General features: G+C 43.9%; 1 protein-coding gene across 4 annotated transcripts in view; it reads right to left on the reverse strand.

The window, feature by feature from the left end:
* FAM135B (family with sequence similarity 135 member B) overlaps positions 1-15,866 on the reverse strand; it is a 376,201-nt gene that overhangs the window by 125,591 nt on the left and 234,744 nt on the right. For all 4 annotated transcript variants that reach the window (XM_034966641.3, XM_034966642.3, XM_008960143.5 and 1 more), the window contains exons 4-6: positions 15,582-15,721; positions 6,578-6,648; positions 729-902 (exon numbers count right to left, since the gene is read on the reverse strand). In XM_034966641.3, coding sequence (XP_034822532.1) covers positions 729-902; positions 6,578-6,648; positions 15,582-15,721 — 385 coding nt within the window. The remainder of the gene's footprint in view (positions 1-728; positions 903-6,577; positions 6,649-15,581; positions 15,722-15,866) is intronic.

Raw genomic sequence — 15,866 nt, forward strand, 5'->3', positions numbered from 1 at the left:
GAAGCCAAGGAGGGTGGATCACCTGAGGTCAGGAGTTTGAGACCAGCCTGGCCAACATGGTGAAACCCCGTCTCTACTAAAAATACAAAAATTAGCTGGGCGTGGTGGTGGGTGCCTGTAATCCCAGCCACTCGGGAGGCTGAGGTAGGAGAATTGCTTAAACCCAGGAACCAGAGGTTGCAGCAAGCCGAGGTGGTGCCATTGTACTCCAGCCTGGGCAACAAGAGCAAGACTCCATCTCATATAAGTAAATAAACAAATAAACAAATGAATGAACCTTCTACATTGGAACAAATAACAACTTGGGGAAGAAAAAGAAAACTAAGCCCCTAACATGTGCCTGGTATGATCTTCATTTGAGATTCACTAAAATCTTACGTAGATGGGACACACATTAGTGTTCCTGTCATAGAGGATTATGTGGCTCAGGAACATTAGATGACTTCTCAAAGAAGGCACAGTTAGAAAAATGTGAAGCCAGACTCCAAGTCTTCCTGGTGTAAGCCATAGTTTGCAGGTTTTCGACTTCCGGGTTCCACACCAGTCTCCCTTTGGGACCTCCTCCTTCCTCTCTCGCATGCTCCTCAGTGAGGCCCAAAGCTTAAACCTGCAGCCTTAGAGAAACTCCCTTGCATGTGCTGATCTCTCCTGGAAAACTCCCTGCCCCTCTACCACACCTGCAATGGAAGGTGGCTCCCACATATCAGGGCTGCCTCTGAACTTCATACCTGATCAATGGCTGCTGCAGAGCCACCAGGGCAGCATGGACGGTCACCGAGATCACAGACAGGTGGAAATAGTCGAACATGACCGGGACCTGGTGGTGCAGACCATTCCGGGGGTGGAAGTGCAGGCCAAGTGTTCGGCTGCTGACCATCGGTGCCCCAGCCACATCCCTCAACCTAGAAGGCAAGCATGTGAGCTCACGTGAGAAATGGTGGGTTGCCCCTGCTGTCCTCCTAGCATGTCTGTATTAAGCCTCTCCATGGGCCAAGCACCATGCATACATCATCTCGTTCAATCCTGCAAATGCTCTGCCTGGTAGAAATCATTTTTCCCACCATTGGCAGATGAGAAAACCATGCCTCACAGGTATCACTAGATATCACACAGCTGCTACACAACAGATCTGGTGACATGCTCCACTGTCACGGACGTCAAGTTCATGTGTCAGTGATGGATAAGAAGCCCAGACTAGCTTTTAAAGACTCTTCAACATTGAAGGCTCCTACTTTTTCCACTTCTTTATTTCCCCCACAGATGCCCAGATGTCCAGTGCTCTCCTCATAACGCTGCACTGACTGTGTGAGCCTGTGTTTTCTAACAGATTCCTACCTCTTAAGGGACTATGACTAATGCGTCTTTATAGTCCCAATACCTAGCCTAGTATCTGGCAGGTATTGAGAATATAAATACGAATTAAAATGAACAACTGACTGACTGAACGAACAAAAGAATGAATGACTCCCAAAGCACAATGCTTAAATAGTCTGACTAGTTTCATCAAGGATTCCCCAATGTCTGCTCCAATATTTTGTAACTGACATGTATCTGAGTCTAAGAGATTAAACCAACTGGCACACGACCCAACAGCATCTTTGGTGATTAAAAGAAGATTGGTTGTTGCCTAAATACAACCTGGGGCCATGTTCCCCAGGAGGACCCAGTGCTAATCTCAAATCCTGAGAACCAGTCATTTGGGCTGGGCAAATTTCTCTGAAGCAGACCACAAGGGAAACCTGGAAGGAGCATCTTTCATGAGAAGAGCAGAGAGGAAATGCTTGTCCTCCATCCATAGATAAGGAAATGAAGCACAGAAAGGGCGAGATGAAGGGAGCAGTCTCTTAAGACCCAACACCATAGGCTTTGCTTCCTTGAAACCCTTGTTCCTCATGTGCAAACAAAGGCCAAGTGAAAGAGCCAGCTAAATTTTTAGAGCTCAGGGTGACTCCATAGATTGAATATGAATAATGGTCCCCTGGTACCAGAAAGAAACCTGTCGGGGAGAGGGTGAAGGGTCTAGGCCATGAATCTCAGCAAGGTGTTAACATTTACATTCTTTTTAATTCAGGCTACAATTTGTTGAGAGCTTATTATGAACTGAACATGGTACTTTCCCCTTTACTCTGTATGGCAATCACAGGAGGTATTTATTGGCATTATTCTGTTTGTAGAAAAGGAAGTAAAGCCAACAAGAGTTAATCAAAGCCATAAGGCAAAAATGTAATCTTGGACCAGGTCTTCCTGATTCACAGTTGTTTCTGAGTTACTGCTCACTATTGCTTTGAATCCAGTCAGACACAGGTTCCTAAGAATCACAGATATATCCCTAGGGCTTGAACAACAGGAGGTTAAATACATGTCAGTGTAGCAAAGATGGCAAAAATGTTAACAAGAATTTAAGCCACATTAGTAAGAGTAAAGAATTAAGAATGGAGAGGTGGTAGCTCTCCTGTGCTCTGAAATAGATGTATCCAAAATGGAGCTAAAACTTAGGTCCTGGTGGTGGTGCAGGGAGGTCTCTAAGCTCTGAAATGATGGTGATAAACTTGACTGCACTGATAGGAGAGTGTCTGGGTTCTTATAAGGGAAATAAAGCAAACAAAAAAATTAAACAAACAAAAAACACACACAGAAAGAGCCCTAGTATTTAACCTGGAGATGATATAAACAAGGTTTCTGTTTTAGTTTTTGGAGATGGAGTCTCACTCTGTCACCCAGGCTGCCAGGCTGGAGTGCAGTGGCATAATCTCGGCTCACTGCAACCTCTGCCTCCTGGGTTCAAGCAATTGTCCCACCTCACCCTCCCCAAGTAGCTGGGATTACAAGTGTGCACCACCACGCCCAGCTAATTTTTGTATTTTTCAGTAGAGATGGGGTTTCACCATGTTGGGCAGGCTGGTCTCGAATTCCTAACCTCAAGTGATCCTCCTGCCTTGGCCTCCCAAAGGGCTGGGATTACAGGTGCGAGCCACCTTGCCTGGCCAAGAAGGCTTCTTTTCTAAACTGCCATCCAGACTTGGGATTTGTCTGGGTGGTCACAAGAAATAAAACTGAAGTCTACTGAGGGCAGATGAACAGGGATGAATTGTTCCTTGAAATAAAGAAGAATTTCCTGATCAGCAGAACTATTCAGGGCAGAATGGGCCATGACGTGAAGGAGTGAGCTCCCCATCCCTGTGCAAACAGGTTCTGATGGGTCTTTGCAGAGTAACAAGTACAAATATGAGGTTAGGATAAAGCAGGGTTTCTCACCTCATAACATTGACTTTGGGGACTGAATCACGCTTTCCTGTGGTGGGAGGGGGCACTGCTGATTTGTGCACTCTACGATGTGAAGCAGCATCTCTGGCCTTTACTCACTAGATGGCAATATCTAAGTGTGACAATCCTGTCTGCTTCACACCATCCCTGGGACTTGTTCTAAGGCCCTAGAAGAGGTTGCCCTTCTTTCTGATCTATAAAGTCAGAAGTGAAGCCCCGCCCTTATTGTGCTCACATCTCCCCTCAAGCATCCTCCCGAGCTGTGACAACCAAACATGTCTCTGGGCATGGCCACATGTCTCCAGGGGTCAGAATCCTCCTGCCTGCATTGAGAGCCGCCAGACAAGACAAATTTCACAAGCTCTTCCGTCCCTCATATGAGAGGCTCTGCTTCTCTATTTTGTTCCCACCCAGACTTACCTGATGCTAAAGAGGCCAGATGATTTGGTCATGTTTCAGAGCCTAATGTCCACCCCAGGATATGCCACAGATGCCTTGTCATCCTTAAACTCAATTTATGAAAATTAAAAAATGTGGCATTTTCAATCTTTCCCAGCCTCTGGCTTCCTGTTCCTCTTAGCTAATCTTATAGTTCATGAAATCCCTTGCTCTGATTATTATTAAGTGCTCAGGAGAGGAAGCAACACATTGAAGCCTGGCCTCACTTCCAACTAGGAAGCCATAAAGAGGAAGAAGACATTTATTCATCAGATTGCGTACTTGGCCTATTACATATATTGTCTCTCTTAATCATCAGACAGACCTATGAGGTATGTATTCTATAATGATATCTATTTTGTAACTGAAACTACTGAGATTTATGAAAGTGTGGGGACTTCTCCAATGTTTTATAGTTGTTGAGTTTTACACACTTTGAATAAACCAATCTCCTGTATAAAGGCTCTCCATTAACTACTGTTTTGTTGAACAGAAGGTCTCATGTACTGTATACACTGTGACTTATCACATGGAGGGCAGGTTGGAGGCTGATTTCTAGGCTGAGCTTGGAGTTAGCAGCAGGGTTCTGTGATGAATTGGAAATGTCTACCATAAAGCTATGAATGAATGTCTTGGAAGGAAGTGGAACAGAGTGATAGGGCGGGGTGGGTTAATGGAGGCGTTAATGACAGAAACCCCAGATGGTTAGGGGAAAATAGGAGTACAATAAAGTCAGGGCTTTACTTCTGAGTTTATAGCTTGGGAAGAAGGCCAGCCTCTTTTAGGGCTTCTGAGTTCAGTATGGTGCTAGAACAAGTCCTGGCAATGGGATGAAGCAGGTAGGATTCCTCAAGTCTCTACACTATCCTGCTAAGGAGAAAGCAGATGTAATGAGAAAAGCAGGTAGCCAGAGGACTGGGTTCCAGATAGAGACAAAAGTGAGGCATCTGTGAAGTTGAACCCAGACTGTGGCACGAACAAGGTAGATACTCCTGCCAGCCCAGGTACCAGGCAAGACATCAGCGGATGCCCCTTCTCAATTCCCATACATGATCAAGTCCCTGACACTTCAGTAGACATCCATCTTTGGTTCAAATCCCCTTGGACTCAGCTCCCCATGTTATGAACAGTCCCATAATGGATTAGACAGATTTCAGAGACAGGACAGTTCTTGAGAAGGGGAAGAAGTTCTGAGAAGAAATCTGACCTTTTTTTTTTTTTTTTTTTTTTTTTGAGACACAGTCTTGCTCTGTCACCCAGGCTGGAGTGCAGTGGTACAATCAGGACACACTGTAACCTTGAACTCCTGGGCTCAAGCAATCTTTCCACCTCAGCCTGCCAAAGTGCTGGGATAACAGGCATGAGCCATTGCCCCTGGCCAAGTCTGAACTTTGAAGGGATAAAGGGAACAGTTCTGCCAGCATTGGCTCATCAGCTTCCCAATTCCCCATTCTCCAAAGGAAAAGGGGAAACATTTATTGGAGAGGTTACAGAAACCAGAAGTGAGAATTGACTTTAATTTGCAGACAGTGGTCAGTGTGTGCTGAGATTCTGCTAACAGAGAAAGAAGGAGATTTCCTCCCTTTGCCTAAGCCAAGGGAGGAGGTCTTCCAGGGAGATCGCCCTGTCTCCCCTAGAACAGTGGGAATGCAGTTCCTGGTGCTCAACTCATTCTGCAAAGGCCATCAGGAGAGAAGCTGAGGGTGGCTGGATTGGTCTAAACAGGAACGAGCAGGCTTGGCAGAGGAGGTTCTGCACATATGTGGAATGAGGGTTAAAGTGTCCGTGTCCATTTCCCATGGGCCAGATGTGTGTGCTTTGGAAAAGTATCCACCCCCAAAGAGCTAACTGCAAGGAATGAGTCACCCAGCCTCTTGTGAGGCATCACTACATCAGATAACTGCAGGGATGGGGCTGGGTGACTGTCTTCTGGCCAGGGGGTACCTAAGAAGTCTCTTTCTAAGGAATTCACAAGAACATCCTAAGGGCAGTTCAGCGTTTACCATATGACAATCGTACTTACAAATGAACCCCTGCCCTTTCCTCCACTGTTTCCCTCCTTACTGTGCCTGACCCTGCAAAGCCTGCAAACTGCAGTGGGAAAGAAAGGGGGGATATGAAGCCCCCTACCATGCCCTGTTCCTACACTGGGAGTTTTCTACCCTAGGAAAGCCTGGATCTGGAGGTGAGGTAGAGAAAGGAGGCAACAGAAAGAAGTTATACAATGGATGAGGTTTAGAGTTCTGGTATTATACTTCACTGGACTTTTCATACCTAAAAAAGGATGACTTACTTATTAGCTGAAATATCCCAGCTTAGTTGGCCTGACAGCTCAGCCCAGGGTAGGAAGAAGAGGCCACAGAACAAGCTAAAAGAAAGCAGTTCCAAGAAAGAAGAAAGTTGCCTCCTGCATTTAATGAGCAGGTTATAGATAAATGAAGTTTCAAGTTTCAGAGTTGAAACATAATAGCAGATATGTCGCACAAAGATGTAGAATCCTGGAAGAATCTCCTTTGACTCAGAAGGGGATTTGCCATTTGTAGCCTCATAGGGTCATTAATCTAAAACCCCCAATTACTATCACATTGTAAGATGTGTGAAGGTGTCAGACATGAGAAAGTGCCAGTTAGTAAAGCCAACAAGTTATGAGATTTCTGTGTATGCATTTGAGCTGCCTGCCTAAAATGTATGTGGTTTGAAATGACCACACAAACTTTCTTAGCCCGCACCCCTGAGTCAGGGACATTGCAGCTTATCAGGAGATGCTGATCTGAGAGATATTCTGAGGTTCATGGCTATGAGGCTATCCCAAGAGTGGGGAAGAGGGGAGGAGAGCACTGTGCTACTACAATTCAATAATTTCCATGACACTCACTGCTGTTCACTGTCCGTAAAGTGCAGATCCACCTTGAGTTGAAAATCTACTTCACTCAGTGCGTCTTCCATCTGCAAAAGAAACAAAGTCCAAGGGATTTCAGGAGTCAAATCTTGTCCAAATGAAATACTTAGCTGGTCTACTTCCCAAAGTAGAGAAACACTATCTTGTCCAAAAATCAATGTCATTTATGCTGAAAGCAGAATTTCCATGCATGTTTCATGGAGTTCTGGGTGAACAGGATATCTGAGAGTATTACACAAAAAGAAAAATAGAAGGGATTTATATACCCAGTTTGGGAGAAGTCAGTTTGCAAAAAAAATGCTAAACAAGTTTCCTTTTTGCAGGGCTTTTGAGAATCTCATTTGGATTTGATCTAGAATCCCATCTGGGGCAAGAGTAAAGTGTTCTGTAGCACCTGCTCTGGGAAGGATGGAGCAGTGAACTTGCAGTGAAATCCCACTTGGCTAGCAATGGGATTAAGTCAGAGCAATGTCATCTCTAACCCTCAGGCATCCTCTCAGGGCAGGCACCATTGCCCACGTGTCCAGAGGAGGAAGCTCATGTTTGGGAAAGTAGTCACTTCTTCAGGCGTCTCAGCTTCATAAGAAAGCAGCTTCTTCATTTTTGTCTTGAAATCCATTGTATTTAACCATTGTCACTTTAAGACACTGGCATTTTATGTCCTACTCATGGCTGCTTTTGTCCTTTGCTTTAAGAAAAAAAACATACTTTTTAAACACAGGAATCTTTATTCTTCGTGTCAGTTTCTCATATACCCCTGGAAGATGGTACCCCTAGTTCTCTTTTTCTCACATCACCCCCAACTCAAGGGGGCATTACTTGCTAAATACCAGATCTCGCCACCACCTCTACTCAGAGGTCAACCGAGCGTCAGTTCTGCACACCTGTGATAGGACTTGGTCTCCTCCTCATTCACAGGCAGGATGAAGCCCTTTTCAGCCGTAACCACAAAGCCCATGTCTTGTCTATCTTGGTATTTAACGGTGCCTATTACAATTTTGGAGGCGGTGTTATAACCTGGAAGCCTGTGAGCCAAGTATTGTCTGCTGATGTGTCTTGTTTAGACCCCATAGTATTTTTGAAAATGTTTTGAACAAATTGCAAACATTTACAATTCAGGCAATTTCATATTTGTATTACGGGTTTTCAGCTTCTACAAAAAAAAAACAACAAAAAATAAAACAAAACAAAACAAAACCAAACCCTGGACTTGGGAGTGCTGGGCTGGCATTTAGAAACTCATTTGGAAACTGTTCAGATCAGGTAATTGCTGTCCTATCTACCACCATTCACAGTATTCACTGACACGCATTTGGCCTGCAGCTAAAAGCCCCTGGCTATTTTCTTGTGTAGTGTCCCCAGTAATCCTTGTATGATTAAGAGAGAGACTAGTTTTAATTCATTCTTGATCCCTTGCTCCAGAAATAGTGTCTGCTGCATAGAAAGTATCAATGCATCTTTGAGGAATAAATAAAGCTCTTTCCCAATCCCCACCTTTTTTGTTTTTTGTTTCTTTGCAAGAATCTCCTCATCTTCCTGGGATGGAAATCTCTTAACCAAGGATCTCTTTGGAAATGTCTTCCTGGTTAAGTATAATTCATGGAGAGACATACAGATGGAATTTATCTTTAGGTCTCCAGGGTTTAAAATTTGTTATTTAAAAAAAGCATTTAAAAGTTAACATTTTGCTGAATCCAAGTGCTATAAATAACTTCCTTTCCTAGCTTTGTTTTGCATAATCATGAATCTAGCCTCAAATACACAAGGAAAGCATTGCAGCCTCTTGTCACCAGGAAGGGAGACTGGCAAAGTAAGCTTCCCAACTACCTTCTGAGCACGCTTTTGCCTGGGTAATGAAAATTCAAAGTAAACTCCAGTTTAAACTTGCTGCAATTTCCTTAGGAACTGGGAGAGAAATCATTCTCCTGGATAAGCTGTGGCTAAATTGAGCTGGGCTATGACTTTACAATGCTTTAATGAATCTTATTTGCAAGATATTCCAGAATGAAGTCACTGCCTTTTCTAAACATTTATTTCATGGTTGGTTGTTGACTTCCTACCCCTCCCTTCAAAAAGACACACACACATACACACACACACACACACACCATACACACAATGATTTTCCTTTATTCTGCCTTATCTCAATTAGAGTCATCATCTCCTTTCAAGGGTCATTTTCTCACGACCAGGAAGCAGTTTTGCAAACTAGTAGAAATAATGTAAGAAGCTAGCATTTACCGAAGAGTTATTATTTGGCAGGTAATAAACTATCATATACATATACTATTTTATTTAATGTGGATAAAACTATGAGTTAGGAAAGACTGTCCTGTATTTACACATGAGGAAACTGAGGCTCCCTGTGGTAAAGGCATTTTCCCAAACTCAGCTAGTGAGAGTCCCACATCCCAGATGCTGTCAAGGGCTCCATTTCTTTGGCCTTCTCCCATGGTCACGTGTGTGTTCTAGATTGGACGTTCTCTCACTGCTTGGTTTCAACTCATAATGGTGACTCTCTTGTTTTCTCCTCCATTCTTAACTACCATCTTGAGCTTTGTCACAGCCTGATGGCTAAGAGGGCAGCTTCTGAAATCCAGATACATGTGTACAACTCTTAGTTCTATCATTTCATATCTATGAGACCTGGGGCCAATCAACCTCTCTGTTGTTTTCTCATCCATAAAATGGGAGTAAAATAATTACACCTGCTCGCAAAGGATTGTTATCGTGTGAACTAAAATTTAAAAATGTACACAAAGGGCTTTGTTCACAATTGAACTTGACAATTCTCAACAAAGGTTAGCTATTATTATTGCTGTCATTTTCAACCATGGGGGCTGGCCGCATGAGGGTCCCATTCCGCTATCAGCCTCACATAGTGCCCATCCTGCACACTTGTCACAAACACAGACTTTGTGTTCGGACGGCCCAGGTTCAAACCCTGGCTCTACAACTTCCGGGTGGTATGACTTTAGATAAACGCCTTCTCTAAGTCACTGTATCCTCATCTGTAAAACAGGAGTAGTAAAACACCTCATCATGTTGTTGCAATAATTCAATGAGGTATTCCAGACAAAAAAATCAGCACAGCGCCTGCCATACAGCACATACCTTATAGGTATAAGATGCTATTTGTTGGAGTTCAATCAGGCTGGTGGGAAAAATATTAAAGATAGTTATAGTAATAGTCAAAAACTCTCTTGGAAGGCCTGAGAGTTTGCGTAGCTTCAGATTGCTTGGCTGAAGGCAGCCAGGGTCTCTTTGCAGGATCCAGAAAGATTAGGGTGCAAGTACAAAGGAACGTGGGAAGTTTATCTTACTAACCTGTTTACTTGTATGGGCTTAAGACTAACCTTTGTCCTACTAGGGATACTTTACTGCCTCCTACTCAGGGGTCAGCAGAAGTTTATTACCCACAAACTGTGTTTGCTTTAGGCCTGAGAACCTGGCCTTTAATCTTTACCCTCTAGTGGTGTTTACTCATAACTTTCGTTAATTAGTCTTACTGAATAAATATGAGCCTCACTAACTGACCAGGGCTGAGTCGCAACTGTTTACAGAACTCAGCTTGGAGCCTGTAAGCCGCTGGGCCCCTCAGCTGGACTGGCAGAGCAGAATATCTGTGTGTCAGTGTATGTTTATCCATCCATCGCCGAATCACGAGCTTGCAGGAACAGATCCCCCACAGCTAGTGCCCCCGCAAAAGGGGCACTGCCTCTGCTGTTAGTGCTAAGATCCTTGTGACTGTTCTTATAACTCATCCTGAACTCCTTTCACTCCCCAGTAGAAGCTTTTCTTCTCCCAACTACCCTGGACTATCAGTAACTCCAAGCCCATTTCATGCCCAAATCTTAGAGTCAACTTCCATTTATCATTCCTCTCTACATGATGCCTGCCAATGCTCAACCTGAACCCAGTCCTAAGGGCTGCACTTGGTGGCCAGGCAGCTCACCCTTTCCATTCACACAGTTTCCATTCACAGTTATGACCTCTGCCATGATGCTCACCAAGACACCATGCACTATAGCAGCAACTGCCTGTAGCCCTTGGTCTCCTGGGCCCCACTTTCTATATTATTGCCAGACTGACCTTTCTAAATGCCAGGTCTCCTCCTTCTGTCCTGAAGGAGACTCCTACCTTTAAAAAGGAAAAATATGACCTTTGGCAGAGTCTCTGTGGCTCTCCGTGCTGTGTCCTCAACCTTCCTCTCTAGCTTTGTGTCCCTGCCAGTTTCTAGCCCCTTAGCAACAATGCTTTCTTTCCCAAATCTGCCTTCTACTTTACTGCTTTTTATGGGCCTTGCTGTCTTCTGTCTCAGGAGCTCTTAACAACTGGTTACTGTGGAAATCGTGCCCATTTTTCTACTTATCAAAAAACTCTGAATCAACTCAGCCCCCTTTCTGCTTCCAGCAAAAAAAAAAAAAAAAAGAAAGAAAAAGAAAAAAACAAGCCCACCTCTGTCTGAATCACCAGGTCTGGCCTGGGCTCACGAATCTGCATTTTGTATGAGTACTGCCAGGGGACTGTGATGCCGGTGCACCAAGGAATCACACTTTGGAAAATGCTTTTCCTTTTTAAGCCTAGGAAAATGCAATCTTGCTCATAAAATGTGTTTCATATGGTAATCTTTTCCTCTTCTTCCTCAGAGTGGCAAGCATTTTGTTGTTAATAATTGTATCTTCTTCTTTGCTTTGCCTGCTAGGAGCTTAGCACTAAATATATGGGTCACCACTATCAAATATCCAGAGGGTGTTTGTGCATTTTGGTCCAATACATTTACCCCAGCCTTTATTTTCCTGTATATATTTTTCCTCCACTCTGCCCCATTCCATTGCTAACTTTTCTTTTTACTATTCTATGCATTTTGTAAGCCTTCCCAAATCTTCTGTGGGATTACACGGAGTATATAAATAAAATACACACACTACCTCCAGACTCAGTCTTTGCAACTGTTATTATAACATCTCCTCGTACACCTTGTGATTAGTTCTGTCCATGATCATCTCTTGTACTTATCTGTGACTTCACTGCACAACTGAATCTTTTTCATGTCTGAATTTCTTATAGCACATGGAATCATGTGTTTGATGAATAGGCATTTCATAAATGTCTGTTGTTCACAATGATGTCTATGTGCATCCGTGAACATAATTTCTGGCCAACTGGCTATAAGCAGTGTTTTGGTTGTCATAAGCAGACTGATACTAACTGGAAATGCATCCATTCCAAATATACAGTGTTTACAGACATATCCAATTAACTTTTATTATCCCTGATTTGTATATAACAATTAGCTGTGACATTGTTTGCTGCCATATGGATTACCCCCAACACAATAATAATTTATTAGCTTACAGAGAAAAGAAATTTGATAGGAAGAAGAAAACAATATGTAATGTGAAATAGACTCCCCATTCAACTTGAGAACTAAGGCTGGCTACAACCTCACATGACCTAAGGTTGAGGGTTGGGAAGGTCAAACTTGAAGGCTTTAAATTGTCAGGGACAAGAACAATTCTCTGACGGAATTAAGATGGAGCAATGGCCAGGATACCTGAATAATGCCCAAACCCAGCCTCCATCACTGGTTTGTCATTAGCACTCTGCCAGGGTAGCTCTTTGAGATCAATGTCCCAGGGGCAAAGGCCCATGGGAAAAAATGGAGCATTGTTTTCTTATTGGGATTTGGGGAAGTGGACCTTGAGCTTGCAGTCTGTTTAACTGGGAGTTTATTACCACTCTAGGCAACCTAACGGTATTGTTTCCTAAACTAAAGGTATTAACTTGAGTCCAGGAAGGAATTAGAGGATACACTCAAAATGAGGACTCCAGGTACAGTTTATCAAAGGGATGATTTACAAAGTGTGTGGAAGATTTAGAAAAAGCAACTAACGGCTGGGCGTGGTGGCTCACACCTGTAATCCCAGCACTTTGGGAGGCTGAGGCGGGTGGATCGCGAGGTCAGGAGTTCAAGACCAGCCTGGCCAACATAGTGAAACCTTGTCTCTACTAAAAATACAAAAAAAATTAGCTGGGCATGGTGGCGGGCCGCTGTAATCCCAGCTACTCAGGAGGCTGAGACAGGAGAATCACTTGAACCCAAGAGGCAGAGGTTGCAGTGAGCTGAGATCATGCCACTGCACCCCAGCCTGAGCGACAGTGGGAGACTCTGTCTCAGGAAAAAAAAAAAAAAAAAAGCAACTAACAATGGCTGAGTTCTCAAGGTTAGTAACTACGGGACTTCCTTATCATCCTAGGCCTGAAGAGTCAAGAAGAGACAGTGGTTATCAGAACTGGAGAGAAAGCTACATGGAGTGTGTCTCCATGACTGGAGCTGGGGCCTTTGGAAGAAGGACACAGCAAGTGGTATGCTGGTAAGGTTTAACAACTGGCTCTCTGAAGAAAAATTAAAATAAAAAAAACCAAAACACTGATTTGTAGCATTGGCAGTTTCTCCGGTGTAAATGTTTTCATCAAGCTATGAATGTGAAGTCGCTAAATAAGGAGTTGGAAAGAGGTCTGTACCCATGGCTATCAAAAGCTGATATAAGCAGGCTCCAGCACACCGCCGGACACAGCCAACCCTCCAGGACCCTGCAGGGAAGGAGCCTGGGGAGTGAACAGTCTGGGCCCATTCTCCTCGTAGTCACTTGCAGAAGCTCTCATAGGCTGAACTCAATGGAAACCAAAAGGTAAAGACACGACTGAGCAGTTCTTGCAGCCAGTCTCTTGGGGCACACAGCAGGTGGGACAGCAGAGAGGGGAAAATGGCCAAGTAGTCAAAAGCTAGCCAGCATGGCTAATAGGAGTTTCATTTGTTCTTTTAAATTTTGATTTCAGATCAAGTATTTGCAGTCACTGTGATGGCATAAGGGAGACAGGGTCAGGTTAACTGAAGGCTGCAATGAGTGAGGTGTGTGTTCCTTGAGGTATTGAAGCAGGCAACTCTGGTCTGGACAGGATACAGAGAGCCAAGGGCCATCAAACAGGGCGCATGGTGGATGCTCATCCCTGTTTGGAAAGAATAGCTTGCAAAGGGCCTAAAAAGAAGGGATTACAAGTTAAATTCATTCATTCAACAACTAAGTCATTCACTCCATGTTGGGTATCCACAATGTAGTCCTATGGCTACTAGGGCACTCAGGATACAAAGAGAGATCCAGTCCTGTGGAGCTTGCAGACTGGGAGAGGGATGACAAAATTCTAAAATAAAAATTGTGCCATTGCACCCTTCTAATAAAATCAGTGGATTTCTATTGCCCAAGAATAAGCCCTACATTCCCTATCATGGCCCATAATGCTGGGCCTCCCTGCTCCATCTTCATCTCCTGCTCCTTTCCCCTCCCTCTCTGTGCAAGTCACCTCAGCCTTAGTGCTTTTCCTGAAACACCCCAACGTCATTCCCACCTCAGGCTCTTTGTCCTTACTGTGCTCTCCTCCAGAGCCGACATCTCCCTGAGCTCATGGTATGCCTGAATCTTCCTCTGCAGGTGGGTCTCAGTTCTGCATTGGCTTCTCTGGGAGGCCTCTTCTGTCTGTCACTTGTTCTCCAGGGAATAATCATCTTGGGTGAAGGTTGTGTTGAAGGTTGTGCTGAGTTCTTGACATTCTCACTATCTGAGTATCTGTCATGAGGCAACAGCCAGTCTTGCACAGCAGGACCGTCATGAGGTCTCTTCCACTTTTGGTACAGTTGTAGCTTCACGGGGCCTCCAGTGAGGGTGCAAACTCCTATACTCTTATCTCCCTCATGAGTGTGTCTCAGAGACTAGGAAGCTGAGTATGTAGCAGTGAGAAGGCTCAGTAATAGAATATGCATGATTGATTTATTTAATTACATTGTGATATATTGATCTAATATTAGAAAACAAGCCCAAAATGCCAGAGATATTTCATGTTCACTATTTTATATCCAGCACATAGTAGGTGCTTAGTGAGTTCTCAATAAATTTTTGAAAGAATAGATAGGTTAATGAATAAAGAATGAGTGACAGCTTTTCAATTTTAGCCACAAAGAGGAATCTGGTCACTACCTAGATAACAAAAGATGTGGACAAAAAGCCAAGAAGCCTGAGAGGAGAAAGATAATAGATGCCCAGTAGGAGTTGTTGTGCACACCACATGAGGAATGCAAGTAGGGGGGCTCTAATTAGATCTTCCTAAAATAGGAATACTCTTTCATATAATTCTCGATATATTCTAGCAGAAAAAAATCAGCTCGAATGTGGCAACAGGTACACTTCAGTGAGGCTGGGGCAGGCAGATCAAAAGTTTGAGCTTCAGATATTCCTTTGAAATGTGTTAATCTGGTGAATAGGAAATTTTCAATCGAGTTTCCAACTAATAAAGCGAGCTCCCCAAGGCCTCTGGGCTTGCAATGATGCTGTTTCCCCTTGTTTGATGCCCTTCCTCTTTCTTTCTCTGGTGAATTCAGCATGTGCATCTGAAGCCAGCTCTGTTGTGTAAGCCTTGATGAACCCAGCTTTGTCATCTCCACAGAGATCATTTCTCACATCACCTACCAAAGTGTTTGCTTATATATCTGTTTTCCTGCAAAATTATCAACCCTTTCAAGGTAGAGTTCCTGCTGCCTTCTCTGGTTCTGTCCCTTACCCAAGGGTCCCACATAGAGCCCTGCAAAAAACAGTTACTCAAAACCACCTGCTGCTTGACTCATTGACAGAGGGCCTGAACAGATGCGCAACTGGGCAAATGAGGAGGGAAGAAGAGACCCAGTAAATGAGTCAATGGAGACTGTTTGCACTTGAGACTACAAGGAACAAGCAAATATATGAATAAAAAAAATGAGTAAAACAACGAATACATAAATAAGTGCATGAGTGCACTAAAAGCACTAATCTCTGTCAGATTTCAGAGTAAACCCATACCTTCTTCTTTCACCATTTACCTAGCAATGAGAGAGAACAGCCATGATAGGGAACAGCTACTTGCGGCCGGTGGTAGATTCATGACTTACCCTTTCACCACCCAAGAGCAAATGAACTCGGAAGACCACAGCATCATTTATGGGTACCTCTTCATTCCGGTATAAGATCTGAAAGATCCGGCTGTGCACGGTGCTGTCATGGACACAGGCTGAATGCAGGCTGCTGCTCTCTGCAAAACAAGAATCAGTAGGAACCCATGAACTCCAATACTGTCCTGTACCTGCAGCCCTGTCAGGTGTCTTTCCTGCTCAAGGAGGCTAATGGCCCCAAGCTGCCTTCCAATTTCCAAAGCTTAAAATCACAGTTAATGAGAC

The sequence above is a fragment of the Pan paniscus genome, chromosome 7 (assembly GCF_029289425.2).
Source record: "Pan paniscus chromosome 7, NHGRI_mPanPan1-v2.0_pri, whole genome shotgun sequence".
NCBI lineage: Eukaryota > Metazoa > Chordata > Mammalia > Primates > Hominidae > Pan > Pan paniscus.